This window comes from Emydura macquarii, unplaced genomic scaffold, assembly GCF_026122565.2.
Source record: "Emydura macquarii macquarii isolate MOO-44397 ecotype Brisbane River unplaced genomic scaffold, CSIRO-AGI_Emac_v2 contig_450, whole genome shotgun sequence".
In the NCBI taxonomy this organism is placed as follows: Eukaryota; Metazoa; Chordata; order Testudines; family Chelidae; genus Emydura; species Emydura macquarii.
This window is the reverse complement of record NW_027130587.1, coordinates 2,872,168-2,890,148: the sequence shown is the minus strand read 5'-3', so window position 1 is coordinate 2,890,148 and position 17,981 is coordinate 2,872,168. Positions and strand designations below refer to the sequence as shown.

General features: G+C 55.6%; 1 protein-coding gene across 1 annotated transcript in view; it reads right to left on the bottom strand.

Annotated features, from left to right (window-relative positions):
- The window catches only part of TMEM132E (transmembrane protein 132E), a 192,904-nt gene that overhangs the window by 21,238 nt on the left and 153,685 nt on the right, over positions 1 to 17,981 (bottom strand). The window contains exons 2-3 of the mRNA XM_067538156.1: positions 13,895 to 14,801; positions 9,108 to 9,248 (exon numbers count right to left, since the gene is read on the bottom strand). Of these exons, the coding sequence (XP_067394257.1) occupies positions 9,108 to 9,248; positions 13,895 to 14,801 (1,048 nt within the window). The remainder of the gene's footprint in view (positions 1 to 9,107; positions 9,249 to 13,894; positions 14,802 to 17,981) is intronic.

Sequence of the window (17,981 nt, the reverse complement as noted above, 5' to 3'; positions counted from 1 at the left end):
CGCAACTGGATTTACCTCTCTCATCTGCTCCTGGAGTATCATTTTCAGCGTGTCTCCAGAAAGTCAACCCAAAGGGCCAAAGAGAGGCAGATAGGGAGAGGGGCCTTTGAGATGCATCGGCGCAGTCCAGCGTCGTATGGCGGGGATGGCTTCGTGGCCAAACGTTCCGCCTTGCTGTGCTTACTACCAGAAAGCACTTTTCATCAATGGATCCCATGATCCCCATGGGGAAACTGAGGCACAGAGCGGTGATGTCACTTGCCCAAGGTCCCCCGGCAGATCTGGGAATAGAATCCAGGTCTTCTAAGTCCCAGTCCAGCATTGTACCCACTGGGCAACGCTGCCCCCTCCCCAGCTTACCTGAGTTGGTTTCTGTTCACATCAAGGTCAGGGGAACCTAGGAGTAGCCAATTGTCCATCCAGCCGCCAGAGGCTGCAAGGGACGGTGCCACCCCTGGAGGACAACTATGGAACGATCTACCCAGAGGGGCTTTTCGGCTGCTAAATGGGCCTTGGCCTTGAATCCTTCCTACCCCGTGGGCACCATAACGAGCCAACAGAGCTTTTTCAGAAGAATGTCCACGGCCCTTCCCCCTCACCAGTTTGGCATTCCACTTGGCTGCTTCCTCCACCCCAGATGTGGCTGCATTCCCCTGGACCAGCACATGGTTTGCAAAGCACTGTATGGGAATGCAGCGTATTCCGAGGGAAGCCGTGCTAGAGAAGTTGCAGCTATCTGACAGGCCATGCGTGCAGATCTCTGCAGACAGGACTCAAAGGGGTGCAGATATTTTGCTAGAGTCACATTCCTTGCTGTAAATGCGCCTGAATGTCTTCTTTATTTTTTTTTAAACAGAGGTTTCTTCCCCTCTTCCACTTCCTTCAATGGCGGTGCAGTTCTGCCCGCCGTGGGCCTGCTTCCTGCTCTTAGCTCCCAAGATGCTGCATGACCAAGCGGGGTTGTTCCAGGCATATCACACGAGCGCCTCCCGTCGCTAGTCCAGCCTCCCATTCTTCTCCGCAGCCCCGGCAATACGAGATCAGAGACCCGAGCTGGAATCAGCGGCACCTGGCGGAGTTTGCTGGTCCCTCTCTGTCAGACGCTCCGGAGGTAGGCAGGCGGCTGACTGATTTCAATGGCTCCCTGCAGCGTGCCAAAGCTGGTCTGCGCTGCTGCGCTGAGGGACGGGGCATGGAAGGGTCATCCGCGGGGCCATTGCACATGAAATGTCGCCCTCTGCTCAGATACCCACGGCCCTCAGCACGCACCCAGCGGTGCAGAGAGCTCTCAGAGCCTGGGATCACGCTGCCAGGGTGGGAGTCACTGCAGGCTATTAGCAAACAGGCCGCCAGCTCCCGGCAGCATTGCAAACCTCTCTGCCCCAAGGGTCCCTGGAGGGGTCGGGGGAAGCTGTGAGGCGACTGTGACCCCCCACAATGGGCAGAGGCCAGCTGCCTGGCCTAGCAGCAGCATTAGGCACACTGGGGCTTGATCGGCTGGCCCCTCTGCCGGGGGTGCTGGGGAGGGAGCAGTGTGGAGGGGCTGGCGTGGGAGGCGGCAGAACCTCCCTGTCCGGGGTTGATTCCTTGCTTTGCCCCATGTAACTTTCGCCCTGCAGGAACCCACACGCGCCCTCCTGCGGGCAAAGGCCTGTTTGCTGCGTGGGTGGCAGGTGCCAAGTGGGCACGTCTCACCTAACCAGATGCCCGGGCATTGGCGCCCTGGGTCCCGCCTGTCCTCGGCCTGTGACACACAACAGCTCTGTCTGCGGCCGACTAGTGTCACTGGGATTAACCAGGGATATAACCCCTCCTCTTATCTGGATATTATCATCCATATAAATGTCCAGTCCTCTTCTGAAACCTGCTGTGCGCCTGGCCTCGGCATTACTCATTGTGGCAATGAGTTCCGCAGGCTAATTGTATTTAACAGCATTTCCTTTTATCCCTATTACATTTTCTTCTTTTCACTGGCTGTGTCCCTGTCTTTGTGTTATGAGCCAGGACAATTAGAAGCTCCTGATTTCTCTTCTCCAACCATTCATTATTTTGGAGAGCAATACCATGCCCTTTCTTATCAGTCTCCACAACCACTGCATTTGGCCACAGGGTTGCAAAGGGCGCCTGAGACCTCGCGGGGGGGATGCGGACCAAACATTTTTGGACTCCACCATTGCACCAGGGGGTTTGTCCATAGAACAAGGAAGTGAAACTGACTAGGATCAAAATTGAAACTGACTCTCATTGGCCATTGGGAGAGAAATGGGAAACAGATTCAAAGGGCTGCCATGGGGGAAGAGTCAGGGAGATTTTGGAAATGGTTTCAGTGTTAACCATCATAGAAGATGAGGGTTGGAAGGGAGCTCAGGAGGTTATCAAGTCCAACCCTCTGCTCAAAGCAGGACCAACCCCAACTAAATCATCCCAGCCAGGGCTTTGTCAAGCCGGGCCTTAAAAACCTCTAAGGATGGAGATTCCACCACCTCGCTAGGTAACCCATTCCAGTGCTTCACCACCCTCCTAGGGAAAAAGTTTTTCCTAATATCCAAAAAGGGTCATATCCAATCTAAGGGGTCATTTCTAACCTAAACCAGGCAGATCTCTATTTTTAAATATCCATATGATTTTCAACCTGCCATTGTCCCTTTACTAGAGAAATAATTCATACCGAAGGTCTGAGCAGGCTGCAGCTGGTGTGCAATTGATTTCTCAACGTGTAACGTTTATTAAGAATGCACCATTGATCTGGGGATGTTTTACATGGCCACTTTCACGCCCATAAATATATAATGAACAAAAGGAGAAAAATATGGGCGTCAGCTGTTGTCTCTCAGCTCCCAGAGATGCTTGCCATCTTGCCATCCATGACGCCGTGGCACCTGTCCATCCGTTCTCGCCCCTTCTCGCCCAACCTGGCGCGGTCTTTTTTGCAGCTGGTAGAGTTCAACACTCCTTGGCTCACGTCGGCCTTCAGCTAGGAGAGGGAAGGAGCCGGGGGCCCCTGTTCCATCTCCTGCAGAGAGAGGCTGGGACAGGAATAACTGGGAGCTTTACTCTCCAGTGCTGCGTCCCACTCCTGACAGCGCCTCCTGCTGGGAGAAGTTGGGACTGAGGCAGCAGTGAGTCCTACGCCGCCCGGCACCCTCACCAACACATCGTTCCGTACAGCGCTCCCTGCTGGGGGACTGGCGTAGCTGCGCCTGCCCTGCTCCCAGCAGCGCCCCCCGTTTTAAATCAACCCAACACTAGCTTTCAGTGCCAAGAAAAATTACATCCTTTGATGCTGAAATCCCTGCGGAGAAACCGGGCTTAAGTCATTTATACTTTCCATTCCATTAATATTTGATCAAGTTGTTTTCCTAAAAGGTGATTGTAATCACTTTACATTCATCTTACGTCTCTAACCTTTCAAGGCTCATTTTAATCTGCGGGGGGAAGGACGGGGGACCACCAGCTTCTCTCCTTCCCTTGGCCAGCTCTTCATCTCATTAAAAGGAAATATTACCACCATAAAACCTCTCTAGCTCCCAGATAAAAGAGCCACTCATCCACCGGCATCTGGGGATTACACCTTCTTTCCATGAAAGCGTGTGCGGCTTTCATAATGCCCCGCTGCTCCAGCTGGTAACATCTGCGGCACTTGGGGAAACAGAAGGAAGGCAGGTTCGTGCCCTTGGCATCCCAGCCCCAAGCTCAGAATGTGACAGCAGCAGGAAGGGGAAGATGATCCGGATTTAGAGCTGCGAACGCTCCCCCAATCAGCTAAGGGGGGCAACTGAGTTCCAGGCCCAGCTGACCCCACCACATCACACGACAGCCAAATGCAGACTCGGTTTGAGTACTCAGCAAGGGACGCGGCAAAGAATCTGCAGGGGAGAGAGAAGCTGCAAAGGTTTCAATCCTCATGGGTACAGGCTGGGTTTGCCCTGCCCTACAGAACTTTCTCCCTGGAGCGGGTCGGTTCCAATCAGATCTGGAGGGGGGAGGATGTGGACTACGTGTCCCATGAGAAATTCTAACATTTCAAAATCTGTTTTCCTTCCAAATCGGAAGAACAGTCGAACTTTCCCACAGAATGGAGACTCCACAAACCTTCATTTTGGACCCATTGATTCGGGTCATTTTGAAAAGGAAAAGGCACGGAGATGAGTTGTGAGGCAGGGGGTCGATTTCATTCTCACCGTCTTCAAAGCGCTGTAGAAAGGCTACCTCTGGAGACAGTAACACCGGCGAAAATAAACATCTCCCTAGAACCAAGGGTTCGGTGCAATCTGCTCAGACAGGACCATATTTCTTATGGACTTGATCCTTCCCTGCCAACACCCCGAATAGCCCTGTACACCCTGGAAAAGCGAGGGCCGTCTGGACTCGGTAGCATTTAACAGCTGCAGCCGGTTACCCAAGGTGCAAGTGGGGAACCAGTCTCTGTAAGGAGTACGTGCTATGCCAGGCTAGACCTGCTGCTGGCATCCTGATGTCCTGGCATCCTCTGTAACCCACAGGTCCTGCGTGCCCTGAGATCTGATGGATCAGCTCCCCAGCGAGGGTGAATCTGAGATGCTTTATTGAAATCAGTGGGATGAAGCCAAGTCGCACCAGCTGATGAGCAAGCCCCATGGCCAGTGCCTAGGCTCTCTGAGTAGCTGGCATGTGTGTGAGCTGGAGGTGTGGAACGTGGGCTAACGACCAGGCTGCCCGGCATCTGTCCTACCTCAGCACCCGTGGCTGCTATGGGAGCAGAGGAAATGGGGCTATGCAGCTGCAGTCTTGTCCTGTTGGACCGTGAGCTCGTCAGGGCAAGGACTGTCTCTCACTGTGAGTATATGCAGGGCCTGGCACAACGGGCCCACGCTTGGACCCTTCAGGTGCTGCTATAATAGACACCAGGACGGGTCAACACATTTCCAGCTTAATGTTTTCCCGTTGGAAAATGGGGTTTTGCTGAAATCAAATGAAACATTTCATGTCAGTCAACAGTAAATCTGCGTTTGGCTCAGTTTCTGTGGTGCCTCATGGGAGTTGTAGTTCCGGGCATCTCAGTCTCCAGTGTCTGCTATAGGTTCTGCTCCCCAGGCAGACCACACCTCCCAGGATTCACCACGATCTCTCCCTAGGGCTGAGTTGCCCCAGTGCCTCATGGGAGCTGTAGTTCCAGGTCCCTCATGGCTCCAGCATGCCCTAGACTACATCCCCCATGATGCATTGTGAGCCCTCTCTATGGCTGACCTCCCACAGTGCATCATGGGAGTCCCATTGCATGTAGACATTTCCCCACTGCGAGACGTTGTGATATTTCTGTGCTTTGTCCCAATGTCAGAAAACGACATTGACATTGTGGAGTTTCCCACAGGATGAAAATTCCATTTTTCGATCAGTTCCAGTAAAAGGTACCCGGGCCTGAATCTGCAAGGTGCTGGGCGCCCGCTGTAGGCCCTGGGAACTGAGGACGCTCCGTCCCCTGGGACGGGATCCTTTCTTAGGAACGATGCACTGTACCATGTCCTCTCGCTTCTTTCCCCAGGGTCCCTGTGCTGCTAGGTGATATCGATCTCCATTCTCTTTGTTGCCATTGGCTGCTGTTTCCTTCCATTGCTCCCTTCCTTTGTACTGTAGTTTTCCACACAACCCACCAAAGAAAGAGGAACCTTCATTCCCAATGAGCCACAATCCAAATCTCTCACGTGTTAGTCGGATCCACAGACAGCTGGAACCTGGGATGTGGGGGCGGGAGGCTAACCCCTCCTCAGTGGAAGTATTTTGTGGGTTCTGCCCCCATGCTGCACAGCCAGGAGTAGGGGGAAGTGAGAGCGGGATCTAGAAGGGCCGGAATGGGCCAGGTAGGAACCCCTCAGCCCCTCCTTGGCGGATCCGGCTGCCCCTTCACCGAGCCCCAGTACCTCTGCTCACTCCCCCTCTTACCCCTCCACCCCCCCAGGCAAAGGGACCTTCCACCCACCTTTCTTCCCGCTCCCCCACTGGAACGCAAAGAGCTGCAACTGGGATGCCTTTCAATGAACTAGTGTTACACACACGCAAACACATCACTGAAGCTCAGGAAACAAATCAGGTACCTAATCACCTTTCATGGGCACGAGCAGGCCTAATAGACAAGCATGGGCTTGCCGCGCATCTCTGCACTCCTGGTTAGGTTCCAGGTTGGTGAAGAACGGAAAACAACATGATTATTTGAACTGTGTATATTTGCAAACAGACTTGAATGACTCAGCCAGCTTACATAGCTGGGCAAATAATGAAACTGTCACCACCTCCTCACTCCCATGGGTTAGCCGCAGAGTTTGAATCAAAGAGCTGCAGATCCAAAAGCACAGGCTTCTATCTCAGGAGCTGAAGGAATAAAATAACTCTTTTAGCTAGCTGCAGTAGTAGGTTGTAATCCTCTGCGTAAACTGGCCACTAAGACATTTTAACAGCATGTACAAACCCCCAATATTTTAGCTGAACAATTGATTAGGAGTATAATGTGAAATTGATTGTGTAAATGATTCTACCAGTTCTGGCTGATGAAGTTAATGGGTGTGACTCTGGATATACTTTTATATAAACAACAGCAGCATAGGAACAGTCACACTGGATCAGACCAAGGGTCCACCTAGCCCCACGTCCTGTCTCTGACAACGCTCGCACCAGATGCTTCAGAGGATGGAGTGTCTGTTTAGTATGCGCTACGCCACCCTCTACTGAAAAGGTTAACACACAAGAGCTGTTACATACTCAACTGGGACTCGAATGCAGATGTGTCTATTTAATCATCTAATGTTTCAGACTCCATGAGTCGTCCGTTCCCAATCCCTTTCTTTGTTCACTTCAGCTCCACTTCCCTGTCTCCAAGCCCATCCCGCTCCATGGGCTTAGAGGTTAACTGCTGAAGGGAGCATTCAATACAGCAATCAGTTTTAGTCCATTTTTTTAAACTAGATTTTAAACTTTTCAGGGACAAGATTGTCTCCTTTTATGTTTGTGCAGCACCTAGCACAATAAGATCCTGTTTGGGGCCCCAGCTGCTACCACAGCACACACTGATTAATTAATTAATCATGACAATTAATAATTCCTTATTTCTTAGCCTAAATTGCACAACTGATTTACCTGTCGCTAAGTTAGCTGGATCAGTAACCCCCTAGAGACTGGGATCTTATTTTAATTGATGTTTGTAAGGAGTTGTGTGAATGTGTCATGATATTTAATAAATAAATAATGGTAACAATGATATTCTCTCTTTCCCACACTGTGAAATACTCCTTCGCTTCCTGATTTAATCTCAGGGTGCTTAAGTATCTGGCACCTGTATATGATACCAGGACACAGATCTTCCCAAGCAGGAGGGGTTTAACTAAAGAAATCATCAGCAACTACAAGCACAAACAAACTCGTTTCCACGCAACTTGAGTTCCAGCATGGTTGCCTTTGTTTACCAGGACCCAGACCTTGGAACTCTATATCATAGAGACAACTAGTGGCTGAATAATATACTGCAAGCAAACCTTATAATCGGAAATGCACATTCTGGGACATCGTTTAGCAAATGGTGAAGTGCCATTGAATTATTAACTAAAGCAGATTAAAACCGATTTCTGGGCTCAATAGCTCCCCCAGCTGGGCATTAGGAGTATCCAGCGCCTACATCTAAGTTTAATTTCCAGCTTAGCTTTCAGTCCACCTCCAAGGCTGAGGAATCCCTCCCGCGCATCTGGCCTCGCCTCTTCTGAAGGAGTTCACGTGCCGTTCTTTCCATTAAAAAATCTCTCACAACAAACACTTGTCGGGTATTCCCCAAGAAGCACCCCCCGGGCGAGGGAGCTGCACAGAACCAGCCCTCCGACAGCCACCTCTGGCTCCCCCTTGCTTCTGGAGGATGGGCAGAGCTGTTGTCGAAGTGCGCCCTTGATTTTGTCATACCAAACGTTCTGCCCACCTCCAAATCTGCTCTGACCCTTCCTCTCCCCCAATCCCAGCTGCTCTGAGGAGGTGGGGAGCTTCCCTCGGGCCCTCATTTCGCTCCACCCTCCTACATGTCCCCCAGGTCGGCCGGGCTGTGACCGAGGGCTGGGTGTCATGTACTGATCTGCGGAGCACGAGCGAGGGAGTGATGGTGCCTTTTCATAGCTGGGCCCGCAGCACTTCGAGCAGCAGCAGAAGGCGCTCTGCTCTTGCTCAAGGGTACGAGGCCTGCGTTTCTGGAATGGAGGAGCAGGTTCTAGGCCCGGCTCCCTGGAGTTCATTCAGAACAGATAGCGAGGTCCATCCTCGTCACGCAGCTAACCGCCAAGTGGCAGCGGCTCCTCCCTCGCTCCCAAAGGGGTGCTTTTGCCAGGTCCGAGTCACCCCCTGCCTCTCCGGCTCACCGTGCAGCTTCCAGGTCCTCTCGGCGGCCCTGCGCACAGGCCGGTCGAGTCGCTCCCACACAGCTCAGCGTGACTGGCGAGCGGTGTAGAGAGAGCCCTGGCTTGTCCCGAACTGCCCCCGCGGGGTGGGATCTCGCCAGCTCTCAGGCACCCCGGCGACAAACAGCATTCGTCGTAGAAATGCTGTTTCCTCCACCCTGGAACATCTTCATGATTCTGCAGGGAGGTAGCAACAGGTCCCAGCCGGGGATCTGGCCCACGGGCCGTGGAGGCCAGCCTGCACCCACGTACACACTGCAGCTGCTGGCCGGGGAATGGGCTGAGCCGTGCCATCAGTCCTCGGTGTTAGAGAGGCAGGCAGGGACAATCCCTGAGCAGAGCCTGGTTCCCGTCCGTTCCCCCCCCCCCGCAGGCATCTGTGTTGGCTGCAAGGTGCAAAGGGAAGGATTAATCCTGCAGAGGGGATGATCTCAGAGGCGCAGGAAACTCCCACACCCACCCCCCACTGGCCCCACACGCCTGTAACCTGCTCGCCTCGGTCCCTTGTGCTCCAGTGGAAATCGTCCCAGCCAAAACAGGGAGCTGATGAGATGAGCCGTGCCGGGCGGATCCCAGCAGATCCACACCCCAAGCTGCCGGGGAAGGTAATAAAATCCCTGCCGGTCCAAACGGCAGGAAATTCCCTCCCGACGCGGAGGATCGCTCAGGCCCAGCAGCCGGGAAGGAGCGGGGCGAGGCTCTTACCTGGGCAGCGCGCCGTTTATCTTGGCCACGTCGACCGTGGCCGTGGAGTGCTTCCCGCCCGTCAGCAGCTCCGAGTTCACCAGCCACTGGAGGTTCCTGGACTTGGTGTTGAGGAGGTTGACGCCCTTCTTGGCCTTCACCCTGCAGAGCCAGAGAGGAGAGCAAAGCTCACGTCAGCACGGCCGCCTGCCCCCAGCCAGACCCACACCCGGGGGGCTTCCGAACACGGGGGGCCTTCTCGCCCCCAAGCACCTTTCCTCTCACAGGGGGCGCGGTGCAGAGCGCGGCGGCGGCAGGCCCGTATTCTGCCGGGGGCGGCTTGGAGCCTTGAGGGTTAGAGTCAGGGCCTGAGACTGGAACTCAGGAAAGAGGCATTCCCTGCCCCTGGCTGACCGGGGGCAAGTCACGTCCCCGCCCCGTGCCTCAGTTTCCCCACCTGCAGCTGGGGATGTGAGAGCGATGAGCGAGTTAGGCGTTGTTGTTCAGGGGCTATGCAAGGCCAGTTCGAATCCAGCCCAGCCTGGCAGTGACTGAAGCTGGCTAATACTGTATCACCCAGATTTGCAGGGGCTTATTTCCAGGCTGGGAGGGACCATGCGGATCAGTCAGCCTGACCCCTTGCATCCCCCAGGCCAGAGAACCTCGCCCAGTGATTCCTGCATCCAGCCCATATCTTGTCGTCAAGCTAGAGAATGACTTTGGGTGCGTGTGTTTAGTGCCGGGTCCTGGGTGCTGCTGCTGCTTCAGGACCCAAGCTGGCTGGGTTAAAGGTATAGCTGCTCCTGGTGCATTCAGCCCCTAAGTGATGTGGCCAAGGGCACACGGAGAGTCTGTGGCAGGTCAGGGACTTGAACCCAGATCTCTGGAGCGCCAGGCTAATGCCCTGGTTGCAGGACATTCCTTCCATTGTTATTGTCGGGCTGGCCAGGCACACGGGGCTGCCTGCACCAAGTTTTATTTCCAGGCATGTTTTAGTGTTCGTATGCACCGCTCCAGTCCAGCTCAGGCAGCCATGCTGAGATGCACTTCTTGGCGCACTCCGTACCATGTGCTCCATGTGATGGGTAAAGAAGGTGGATTTGATAGGCTCGGTGCATATTCGAATGTTTAAAATAAAATCAATTGGAATATGAACAATTAGGGAGCCGCACTTAGGGTCTATGGAGCCGCCACTGGCTCCCGGACCTTGCAGTGAAGAACACTGAGCTAGACCGTCCCTGACAGGGGTTTGTCTAACCCGCTCTTAAAAATCTCCAATGACGGAGATTCCACAACCTCCCTAGGCAATTTGTTCCGGTGCTTAACTACTGTGCCAGCAAGTTTTTCATAATGTCCAACCTACACTGCCCTCGCTGCAGTTTAAGCCCATTGCTTCTTCTCCTGTCCTCAGAGGTTGAGGACAATTTACCTCCCTCCTCCTTGTAACAACCTTTTATGTCCTTGAAAACAGCGCTCACGTCCTCCCTCAGCCTTCTCTGCTCCAGACTAAACAAACCCAGTTTTATCAATCTTTCCTCACAGGCCGTGTTTTCCGAACCTTTAATCATTTTTGTTGCTTTTCTCTGGATTTTCTCCCATTTGTCCACATCTTTCCTCAAATATGGCACCCAGAACTGGACACAATACTCCAGCTGAGGCCGTCTCAGCACGAGAGAGAGCGGAAGAATTACTTCTCGTGGCTTGCTTACAACACTCCTGCTGATACAGCCCAGAATGATGTTCGCTTTTTTTGGCAAGTGTTACACCGTTGACTCATATTTAGCTTGGGATGCACTGTGACCCCCAGACCCTTTTACACAGTCCTTCCTAGGCAGTCATTGCCCATTTTGTACGTGTGCAACTGATTGTTCCTTCCCAAGTGGAGCACTTTGCATGTGTCCTTATTGAATTTCATCCTATTTACTTCAGACCATTTCTCCAGTTTGTCCAGATCATTTTGCATTTTAATCCTATCCTCCGAAACACTTGCACCCACCCCCGGCAGCTGGCTCTCATCTGCAAACTGTGTAAGTGTGCTCTCTATGCCGTTATCGCAATCACCGATGAAGATATTGAACAGAACCGGACCCAGAACTGATCCCTGCGGGACCCCACTCAATGTGTCCTTCCACCTTGATAACTACTCTCTGGGAATGGTTTTCCAACCAGTCGTGCACCCACCTTATAGTAGCTCCCCCTAGGTTGTATTTCCCTAGTTGGACATCTTGGAGGGTGAGTGTCCCCGCCCAGTGCTCTCAGGCCGGGTCGTGCTGTCCTGGGCACTTGGATTGAACGTTACAAACGCCAGAGCATCTGATCAGAGCAGCACCCTGCCGCCGGGCGTCCCAGGGAGACGCTGGCCCAGTCGGCTGCTGCCGTGCGACCCACCCCCATGTCTGGGGGTCAGGGCCAGCCCGTGTGCGGGGGTGAGGAGCATCGTTAGAGCGTGATGGAACAAGCCAGGCAGGGAAGGAGCAGGGGACCACCCAGGGGTCAGCTCCCAGGCCGTACCTTCTTCTGTCCCCTCTCGTCCTGCCACCCCCACCCCCTCCAGCAACGTGAGACCAGGGGGGGGTCTCCTTGCCCCCTGCCCTCCCCACCCCAGAGCGCAGGCTTCTGTAGACCTTAGCGAGGGAGCGGGCGGGGGGGGGGGGGAAGAGGCTGATGTTGGGCCCTTAACACACTGGCTTCGGGGGAACCCAGAGGAGGCTGCTGGCTGGCCCATGGGGCCGTCCTAGCTGTCTGCAGGATGGGGCAGGACGCAGGCTGGCGCTCGGCCGTGTCTGACCTGGCTCTGATCCTGGAAGCGCTGGGAATCCTGCAGACTGGGTGGGCAGGCTGCCGGGAGCGGCAGGGAGCAGGGCAGGCGGGCCCGGTGCCTTCCCAGCCCAGGGGCTGCGCAGCGTCCCGCTGCTTTGTTATGGTGCCGCCAGTCATGATTAAAACCCCCTTCCTCCCATCGCCTCTAATTACACAGCAAGGGGCTAAACATAGGGAGAGCAAAAGGCCCCGCGTGGGCTGCCGGCAATAAATCGCTCCGCTAGTTCATGCTCAATGCCAGCCAGCGCGCCAGCCACTAACAACCGGCAACGGAGACCCGGGCAGGGCACAGATCTGTGCCAGCTCGAGCACTCTGCCAGGACCCTGCCAGCTCAGGAAGTGCATGTACAGAGCTGGCTAGCTACTTAACCCCATACTCACACCCCTCCCTCCCTCCGTCCGTCCGTCCGTCCTTCCCTGGCTGGGACACAAGCTCCTTCCGGAGCCCCCAAACAGGCTGTCCTTGGGGCCTCTCCACTCCAATCAGATACTTAGTACTTCCCAGCTGGATCCCACAGCGGGGAAGGTACAGTGTCATGTTACATATGGGGAAACTGAGGCACAGGGAGATGACACCGATGCGCTCGGGACCCTGGCTTAACATCTCACCTGCCGTGGAACAGCGCCCCCTAGCACCTTCCTGGGGCACTGGGGATCAGCTTTGACTGGGAGGGGAGAGCACCGAGCCCTCCACCCACCCCCCTGCAGCACAGCATCCTCTGGATCGGCCCCGGGGGTCAGCACTGCCTCAGAGAGGAGCATGCCCCGTCTGGCCTCAGGCACACCGTTCCCTGCCGCACCATGGCCCCGAAGCGCCGCGCTGGGACGAGGATTCTCGGGGCAGAGCCCCCGGACGCGTCATCAGCAACACCTCCCGCGGCAAACGGGTTTTCCTCCGAGGTCTCCACAACCAAGCTGGAGGCTCGCGAGCCCTGGGGAAATCCCGGCGCACGGCAAGGGGGCTGCACGGCCGAGCACGCGCGTCTCCAGAGGCCTGGAGTCCGATCGCCAGCCAGAAAGCCAACAGCCGCCCTGCCCGCCGGCTCTCACGGAGACCCCAAACTCCCCTGAACTGGATAAAGACATCTTCTCTCCAGCCCGGGGAGCCCTGGAGTGGCCAAGATTCGGGTGTATCCTTCTCCTGCTAATTGCTACGTTAAGTTTCGAGGCGAATTAATTGGACAACTAATAAGCAGCCGCCGTGTAATAACAGCACAGTCAGGGCTGGGCACTGAAGGGCAGATTATAAGGGTGGCAGAACGCAGCCGTCATTTACAAATGTCCTTGCCCGATGCCGCCGTCTTTGTACCATTCCGTTGAAGAGGGGTTTGGCGCTAGGTTTGGGTTCTTATCAAGCAATGCAGCAGCAGCTGCCACCCCCGGGCGCTGGGCACCCTGCTTGTCGCTTTCCCATAGCTCCGTTTTCAGCCCATTTCCCAACCAGCTCTAATGACCCAGCAGCAAATGCTGAGTCAGACTCTGCCCCGGTCCCCTGGGATGCCCTGGCCGAGCTGTCCGTCTCGCTCCTCCGGGACGTCTGCATTGTGTGCTTTGTGCAGAACGTTACGACACTCCCTGATACAGCACCAGGCGTTTCCTCACTTGCGCCCACCAGAAGGCCTAAAGAATCCCCTCCGGGGGACTAAACAACACACACAGTGCAACACACGCCCTTCCCCACCCGCCGCCAGACCTGCCCCCGTGTGACAAAAGCGCCCAGCCACCTAACTCCCCTCTGAAACCAACGGCAATGCCTTTCCAAACTCGGGAGAGAGCACTTCCCTCGCTGCGGAAATGCAGCCGCCTCTGGGGTGGGACGCGACAGCTGTTCCCCTGTGGGCTGGAAGACGGCGGCACGGCGCCTCCCACCAGCCATGTGGGGCGCTGGCTCTGCGCTCAGTGCATCGCTGCATCGGAGGGTTTATTTAGAGACCCCTTCCCCGGCAGCGGCCAGGCCCCGGTCCCCGAGCAGGCGGCGCGGGACGTACCTGAGTGTAAAGTGCTCGACGGTGGAGTTGGCCATCAAGTAGAGGAAGATGCTGAGCACCTCGCCCGGCTTGAGGGGCTTGTCCGGCAGGCGGATGAAGACGTTGCTGTCCAGCCGGTGCTCCTGCATCCGCTGGGTGGGCGGGGACTGGAACAGGCCTATGCTGCCGATGCGCAGCAAGGGATGCTGGGTGGGGCCTTCGGTCCGGGCGGCGCCGCCTCCCCGCCGCGGGGCCGTCTCTCCGGGACACTCCCCGGCCCCGTCGGGCGCATGCAGGGTGTAGTACAGCTCCGCCTGCTGGCTCTCGCTGCTCAGGTCCAGGCCCTCCGGCGCCTTCCTCCTGGCCAGCGGCACGGCCGAGGGGCCGAACCAGGTGTGGGGCAGCTCGGCCTGCACCAGGCAGGTGGCCAGGCCGCCCCGCAGGCGGCAGGAGCTCTTGATCTCGCGGGCCTCGCGGAAGGCGTGCAGCCGGACGCAGGGCAGCCGGTCGGTCACGTCGAAGTCGTCCCAGTCCCGGCCGGCCACGTAGAAGAGCACCTGGACCACGGGCTGGCTGGCCAGCACCCGCGGCTGGATGATGAAGGCCCGCACCTTCCAGTTGACGGTGAGCCGGTCGGGGATCTCCAGGGTGCTGGAAGGCTGGAGCTGCTCCTTGGGCAGGACCAGCCCCGTGCTGAAGGGCCCCAGCGAGACGTTGAGAACTGGCAGCTCCTTGGTCTGGAAGACGACGAAGGGCTCGGAGCGCTGCAGGGAGGCGCTGGCGTTCCCCCCGGCCCCCGCCCCCACCTCCTTCAGGAAGAAGGCCAGGCGGGTGTTGGAAAGGCGGTAGCTCACGGGCAGCGTCACGGCCGCCGCAGAGGGCCAGGGCTCCGAGGGCTCCGAGCTGGGCGCCGGCACCTTGCCCTGGGCTGGAAACGGGACAGAGAACAGGACGGGTTAGGGACGGGACAGAGGGCTGAGCGGTCCGTGCATTGCCACCCCCCAGCCGCCAACGGGCCCGGCCACCCCCGCCGTCCCACGCCTGCCCCCACTGCCAGCTTCCCCCACCGCCCCCTCTCCACTGCCCCGTGCCCCCCACGCTCCACAGCCTCAGTCTACTTCCCAGCCCCATACACCCCAGACTCTGTCAACAACACTGGGACCATGTCTTTCATCCACCAATCACAAAGCGCTTTACAAAGGAAGTCAGTGTCAGTATCCCCCTTACACAGATGGGGAAACTGAGGCACAGACACCCGCTCCTCCCCCCAACGTCCACCTGGCAAAAGATGCGCTGCCGTGTGGCACCTACAGCGGTAACGTCCAAATTCTCAGTCTGGGAACAGAGGCCGAGCTTCGGAGGACCCAGGGAATGTGATCGCCTAAGTATGGCACCTGTAAAATCCACAGGCGCCCCAATCACCTGGAGCCCCTAATATGTGCAGCCCCACACGGCGTGTGTACCCTCCCGGGAGGCCCTCCGCAGTCTGTCGTCAGCCACGGTGCTCACAGATTGCTATTTTATTGGGCCACCTGGCCCCCGGCAGACAGCCTGGTCCATCAGACCCCTGTTAGCACGGTGCAGTTAGTTGGGGTGGGCACACGTCTTCACACCATCTTTACTGGAAGGTGAAGACACGCCCACACTGATTCCCTAACTCCGCCCATCTCCTCCAGAGCTCTGGAAACACACCGGAAGTCGCTGGGACACACCAAGTGGTAGATAAGCCATGGCAAATATGCACTAGGAAACAACGTGAGAAGAGACCTGGGCCCATTCGGGGAGATGCCGATTGTGGTACGGTGTGTTGGCCACCGATGTTTATCAGTGTAGGCTGCGTGCATGTGTCCCTGTGCAGATGCTGTCCCAGCTCTGATCAGGAAACCGAGACGGCCCTCACGATCGAATGAATCGACACGACCACGGATTAGCTGAGCAACGAAGGCACCCAGGCCAGGTTTATTGCGTGCGGCACAATGAGAAGTGACCTACAGAGTATCTCCGGGTCAGTTTCGTATAGGCGGCGTTACAATGGCCACGGCTCAACGGCGGGACTTTCCGTTATCCCCTAGACTGGACAGCTTTGTTCCCTCTGACACCCTCTTTTATGCATTGTTGCCTACAATTTCGTCTTGCCCCCTTTGACGTAGGTAGTTGCCACCCTCTTGACATAGTCTAATACCACCTTTTTCCGTTAATTGGCTGATTTGGGCAAAACAACTTCATTTATCACGTTTTAGTCATTTCTATTCATCAAAGTGTCATTTTAGGGAGTTAGTATCTTGGTACCTCCTATACCTGCTACATAATTTAACATTTTGACAGCACTTTCCTGTGCCAATTCCAGCTAACTTGGTTTTTTCCACTTATACTCCTGTTCACTTGGTTTTTTCCACTTAGGCCTTATGACAGGTCTTATTCTTACTACACCGACCTCCACCAGGGTTTGTTCAGAGCCCCCAAACTTTGCCAGAGAAGCCCACTCCAGAGACACAGACTGCAAACGTTGCATTGAAAATTCAGAGAGGAATTTGGATAGGGTGGGGAGCCACGCTGATAATCAAGGCAGCGTTTGTACAGCACCCAGCACATTGGGGCCTTCGGGCTGCTAGGCGCTACCGTACTACACCTAATAAATAACGTACAGCACCCAGCACAATGGGGTTGAGGTCCTCAGCTGGGGCTGCTAGGTGCTGCTGCAACGCAGAGAACAAGAAAGCTTCATGCACCTTTCAGTGAGCTAGATCTAAATTCTGCAGCAAGTCCCTGGATTCTGCCGCCTCCGGCAGACTAAGGGTTCTGGGGGAACTTTGCTAAAATGAGGAGGTTTTTAATGAAGCAACTATGTAAATAAGCAGCACACTCAGCCCAGCACCCCTTGGGAGTGCTCCTTTGATCTTCGAGGCAATGTGTTTTCACTGATCTCCCTTTACCACTGTGATGGGTCAGGGCGTGGCGCTGGCAGCTCCCAGCGGAGGCTTTCAATGTTGCAAAATCTGGGTTCCGTCCGATTTGGAATGAAACTGAAAAACTCGGAAATTCTCTGCAAAAGGAAATGGAGCAGAGGACACTGGGAGCCAGGCCTGCTGAGGACGCAGCAGTCCCCGGGCTTTCAGGATCCCCATCATCCTGCCTGCAGACAGGGAGCTGGGACCGTGGACACCTTGACTGGGCTCTGGAATCTTGAACCGGGAATCTTGGAGCTAGGGAACCACTGCTCCCAACTCTCGGTCAGCCCGCCAGGTGGGCTGCTGAGGCCGGAGCTGGCAGGAAATCAAGCAGATTTCTGACTGAAGCCTGTCTGGGATCTGACAAACATGTAACGAACTCGAACCATGAAACGCTTCCCTTTCGACAAATCGGCACAACATTCCCGCCGAGAAATTCCAGCCAGCTCGCGGCGCCACTGTGGCAGGCTGTCTGCAGACTCAGGAAGACATTGCTGCACCAGCCACGCGCAGCTCACGCTTCCTAGGTGTTCTGGCCAACCTCAAAGGGGAGGAGCCGAGGACCAGGTCCCTCAGGGAGGGTCAGTTGAGGTCGTTCCACTGAAATCAGCTGGGACAGCTCTTCCTAAGCAAGTCAAGCTATTCATACGGGAGAAATGCTACAGCGAAAACATATTCAAAGCCATAAAGGAAGCTATGTGCATGCTAAGAAATTTACTCGTGGTCAACCCAGCCCGAAGGCGGGCTCTGGTAGGAGCAGCCCATGAACCCCACCCCTAAGGGGTCCCTTGTGGTTACAAGTTAATCAAAACTTCAGCTCCAAAAAAACACCAAGTGTTATGGGGCCTCTGTAGATCCCGTCCTACCAATTCTTCCCTAAGGATCGGGACCCTCCGTGGCCCAGGGGTGCTCTCTGTTGACTCGATCAGGGAGAAGTTCCTCAGCCTCTTTAAAACCAGGCTACATATCTAAAACTCCTTTCTTTGTCCGCTGCTCCCCGGAGAATCCAGTTTGAACCTCTGGGCACCTCGGGGCGGGGGGGCCACAAAGGGCTGTTAACAGAGGAAGTCCCTTAGCATTCCTGTCCTCCGAGAGACTCTACGTATGTTGCCACCCTAACACACAGCCCTGTACTTTTAATCCAACACCCCATAGGGACC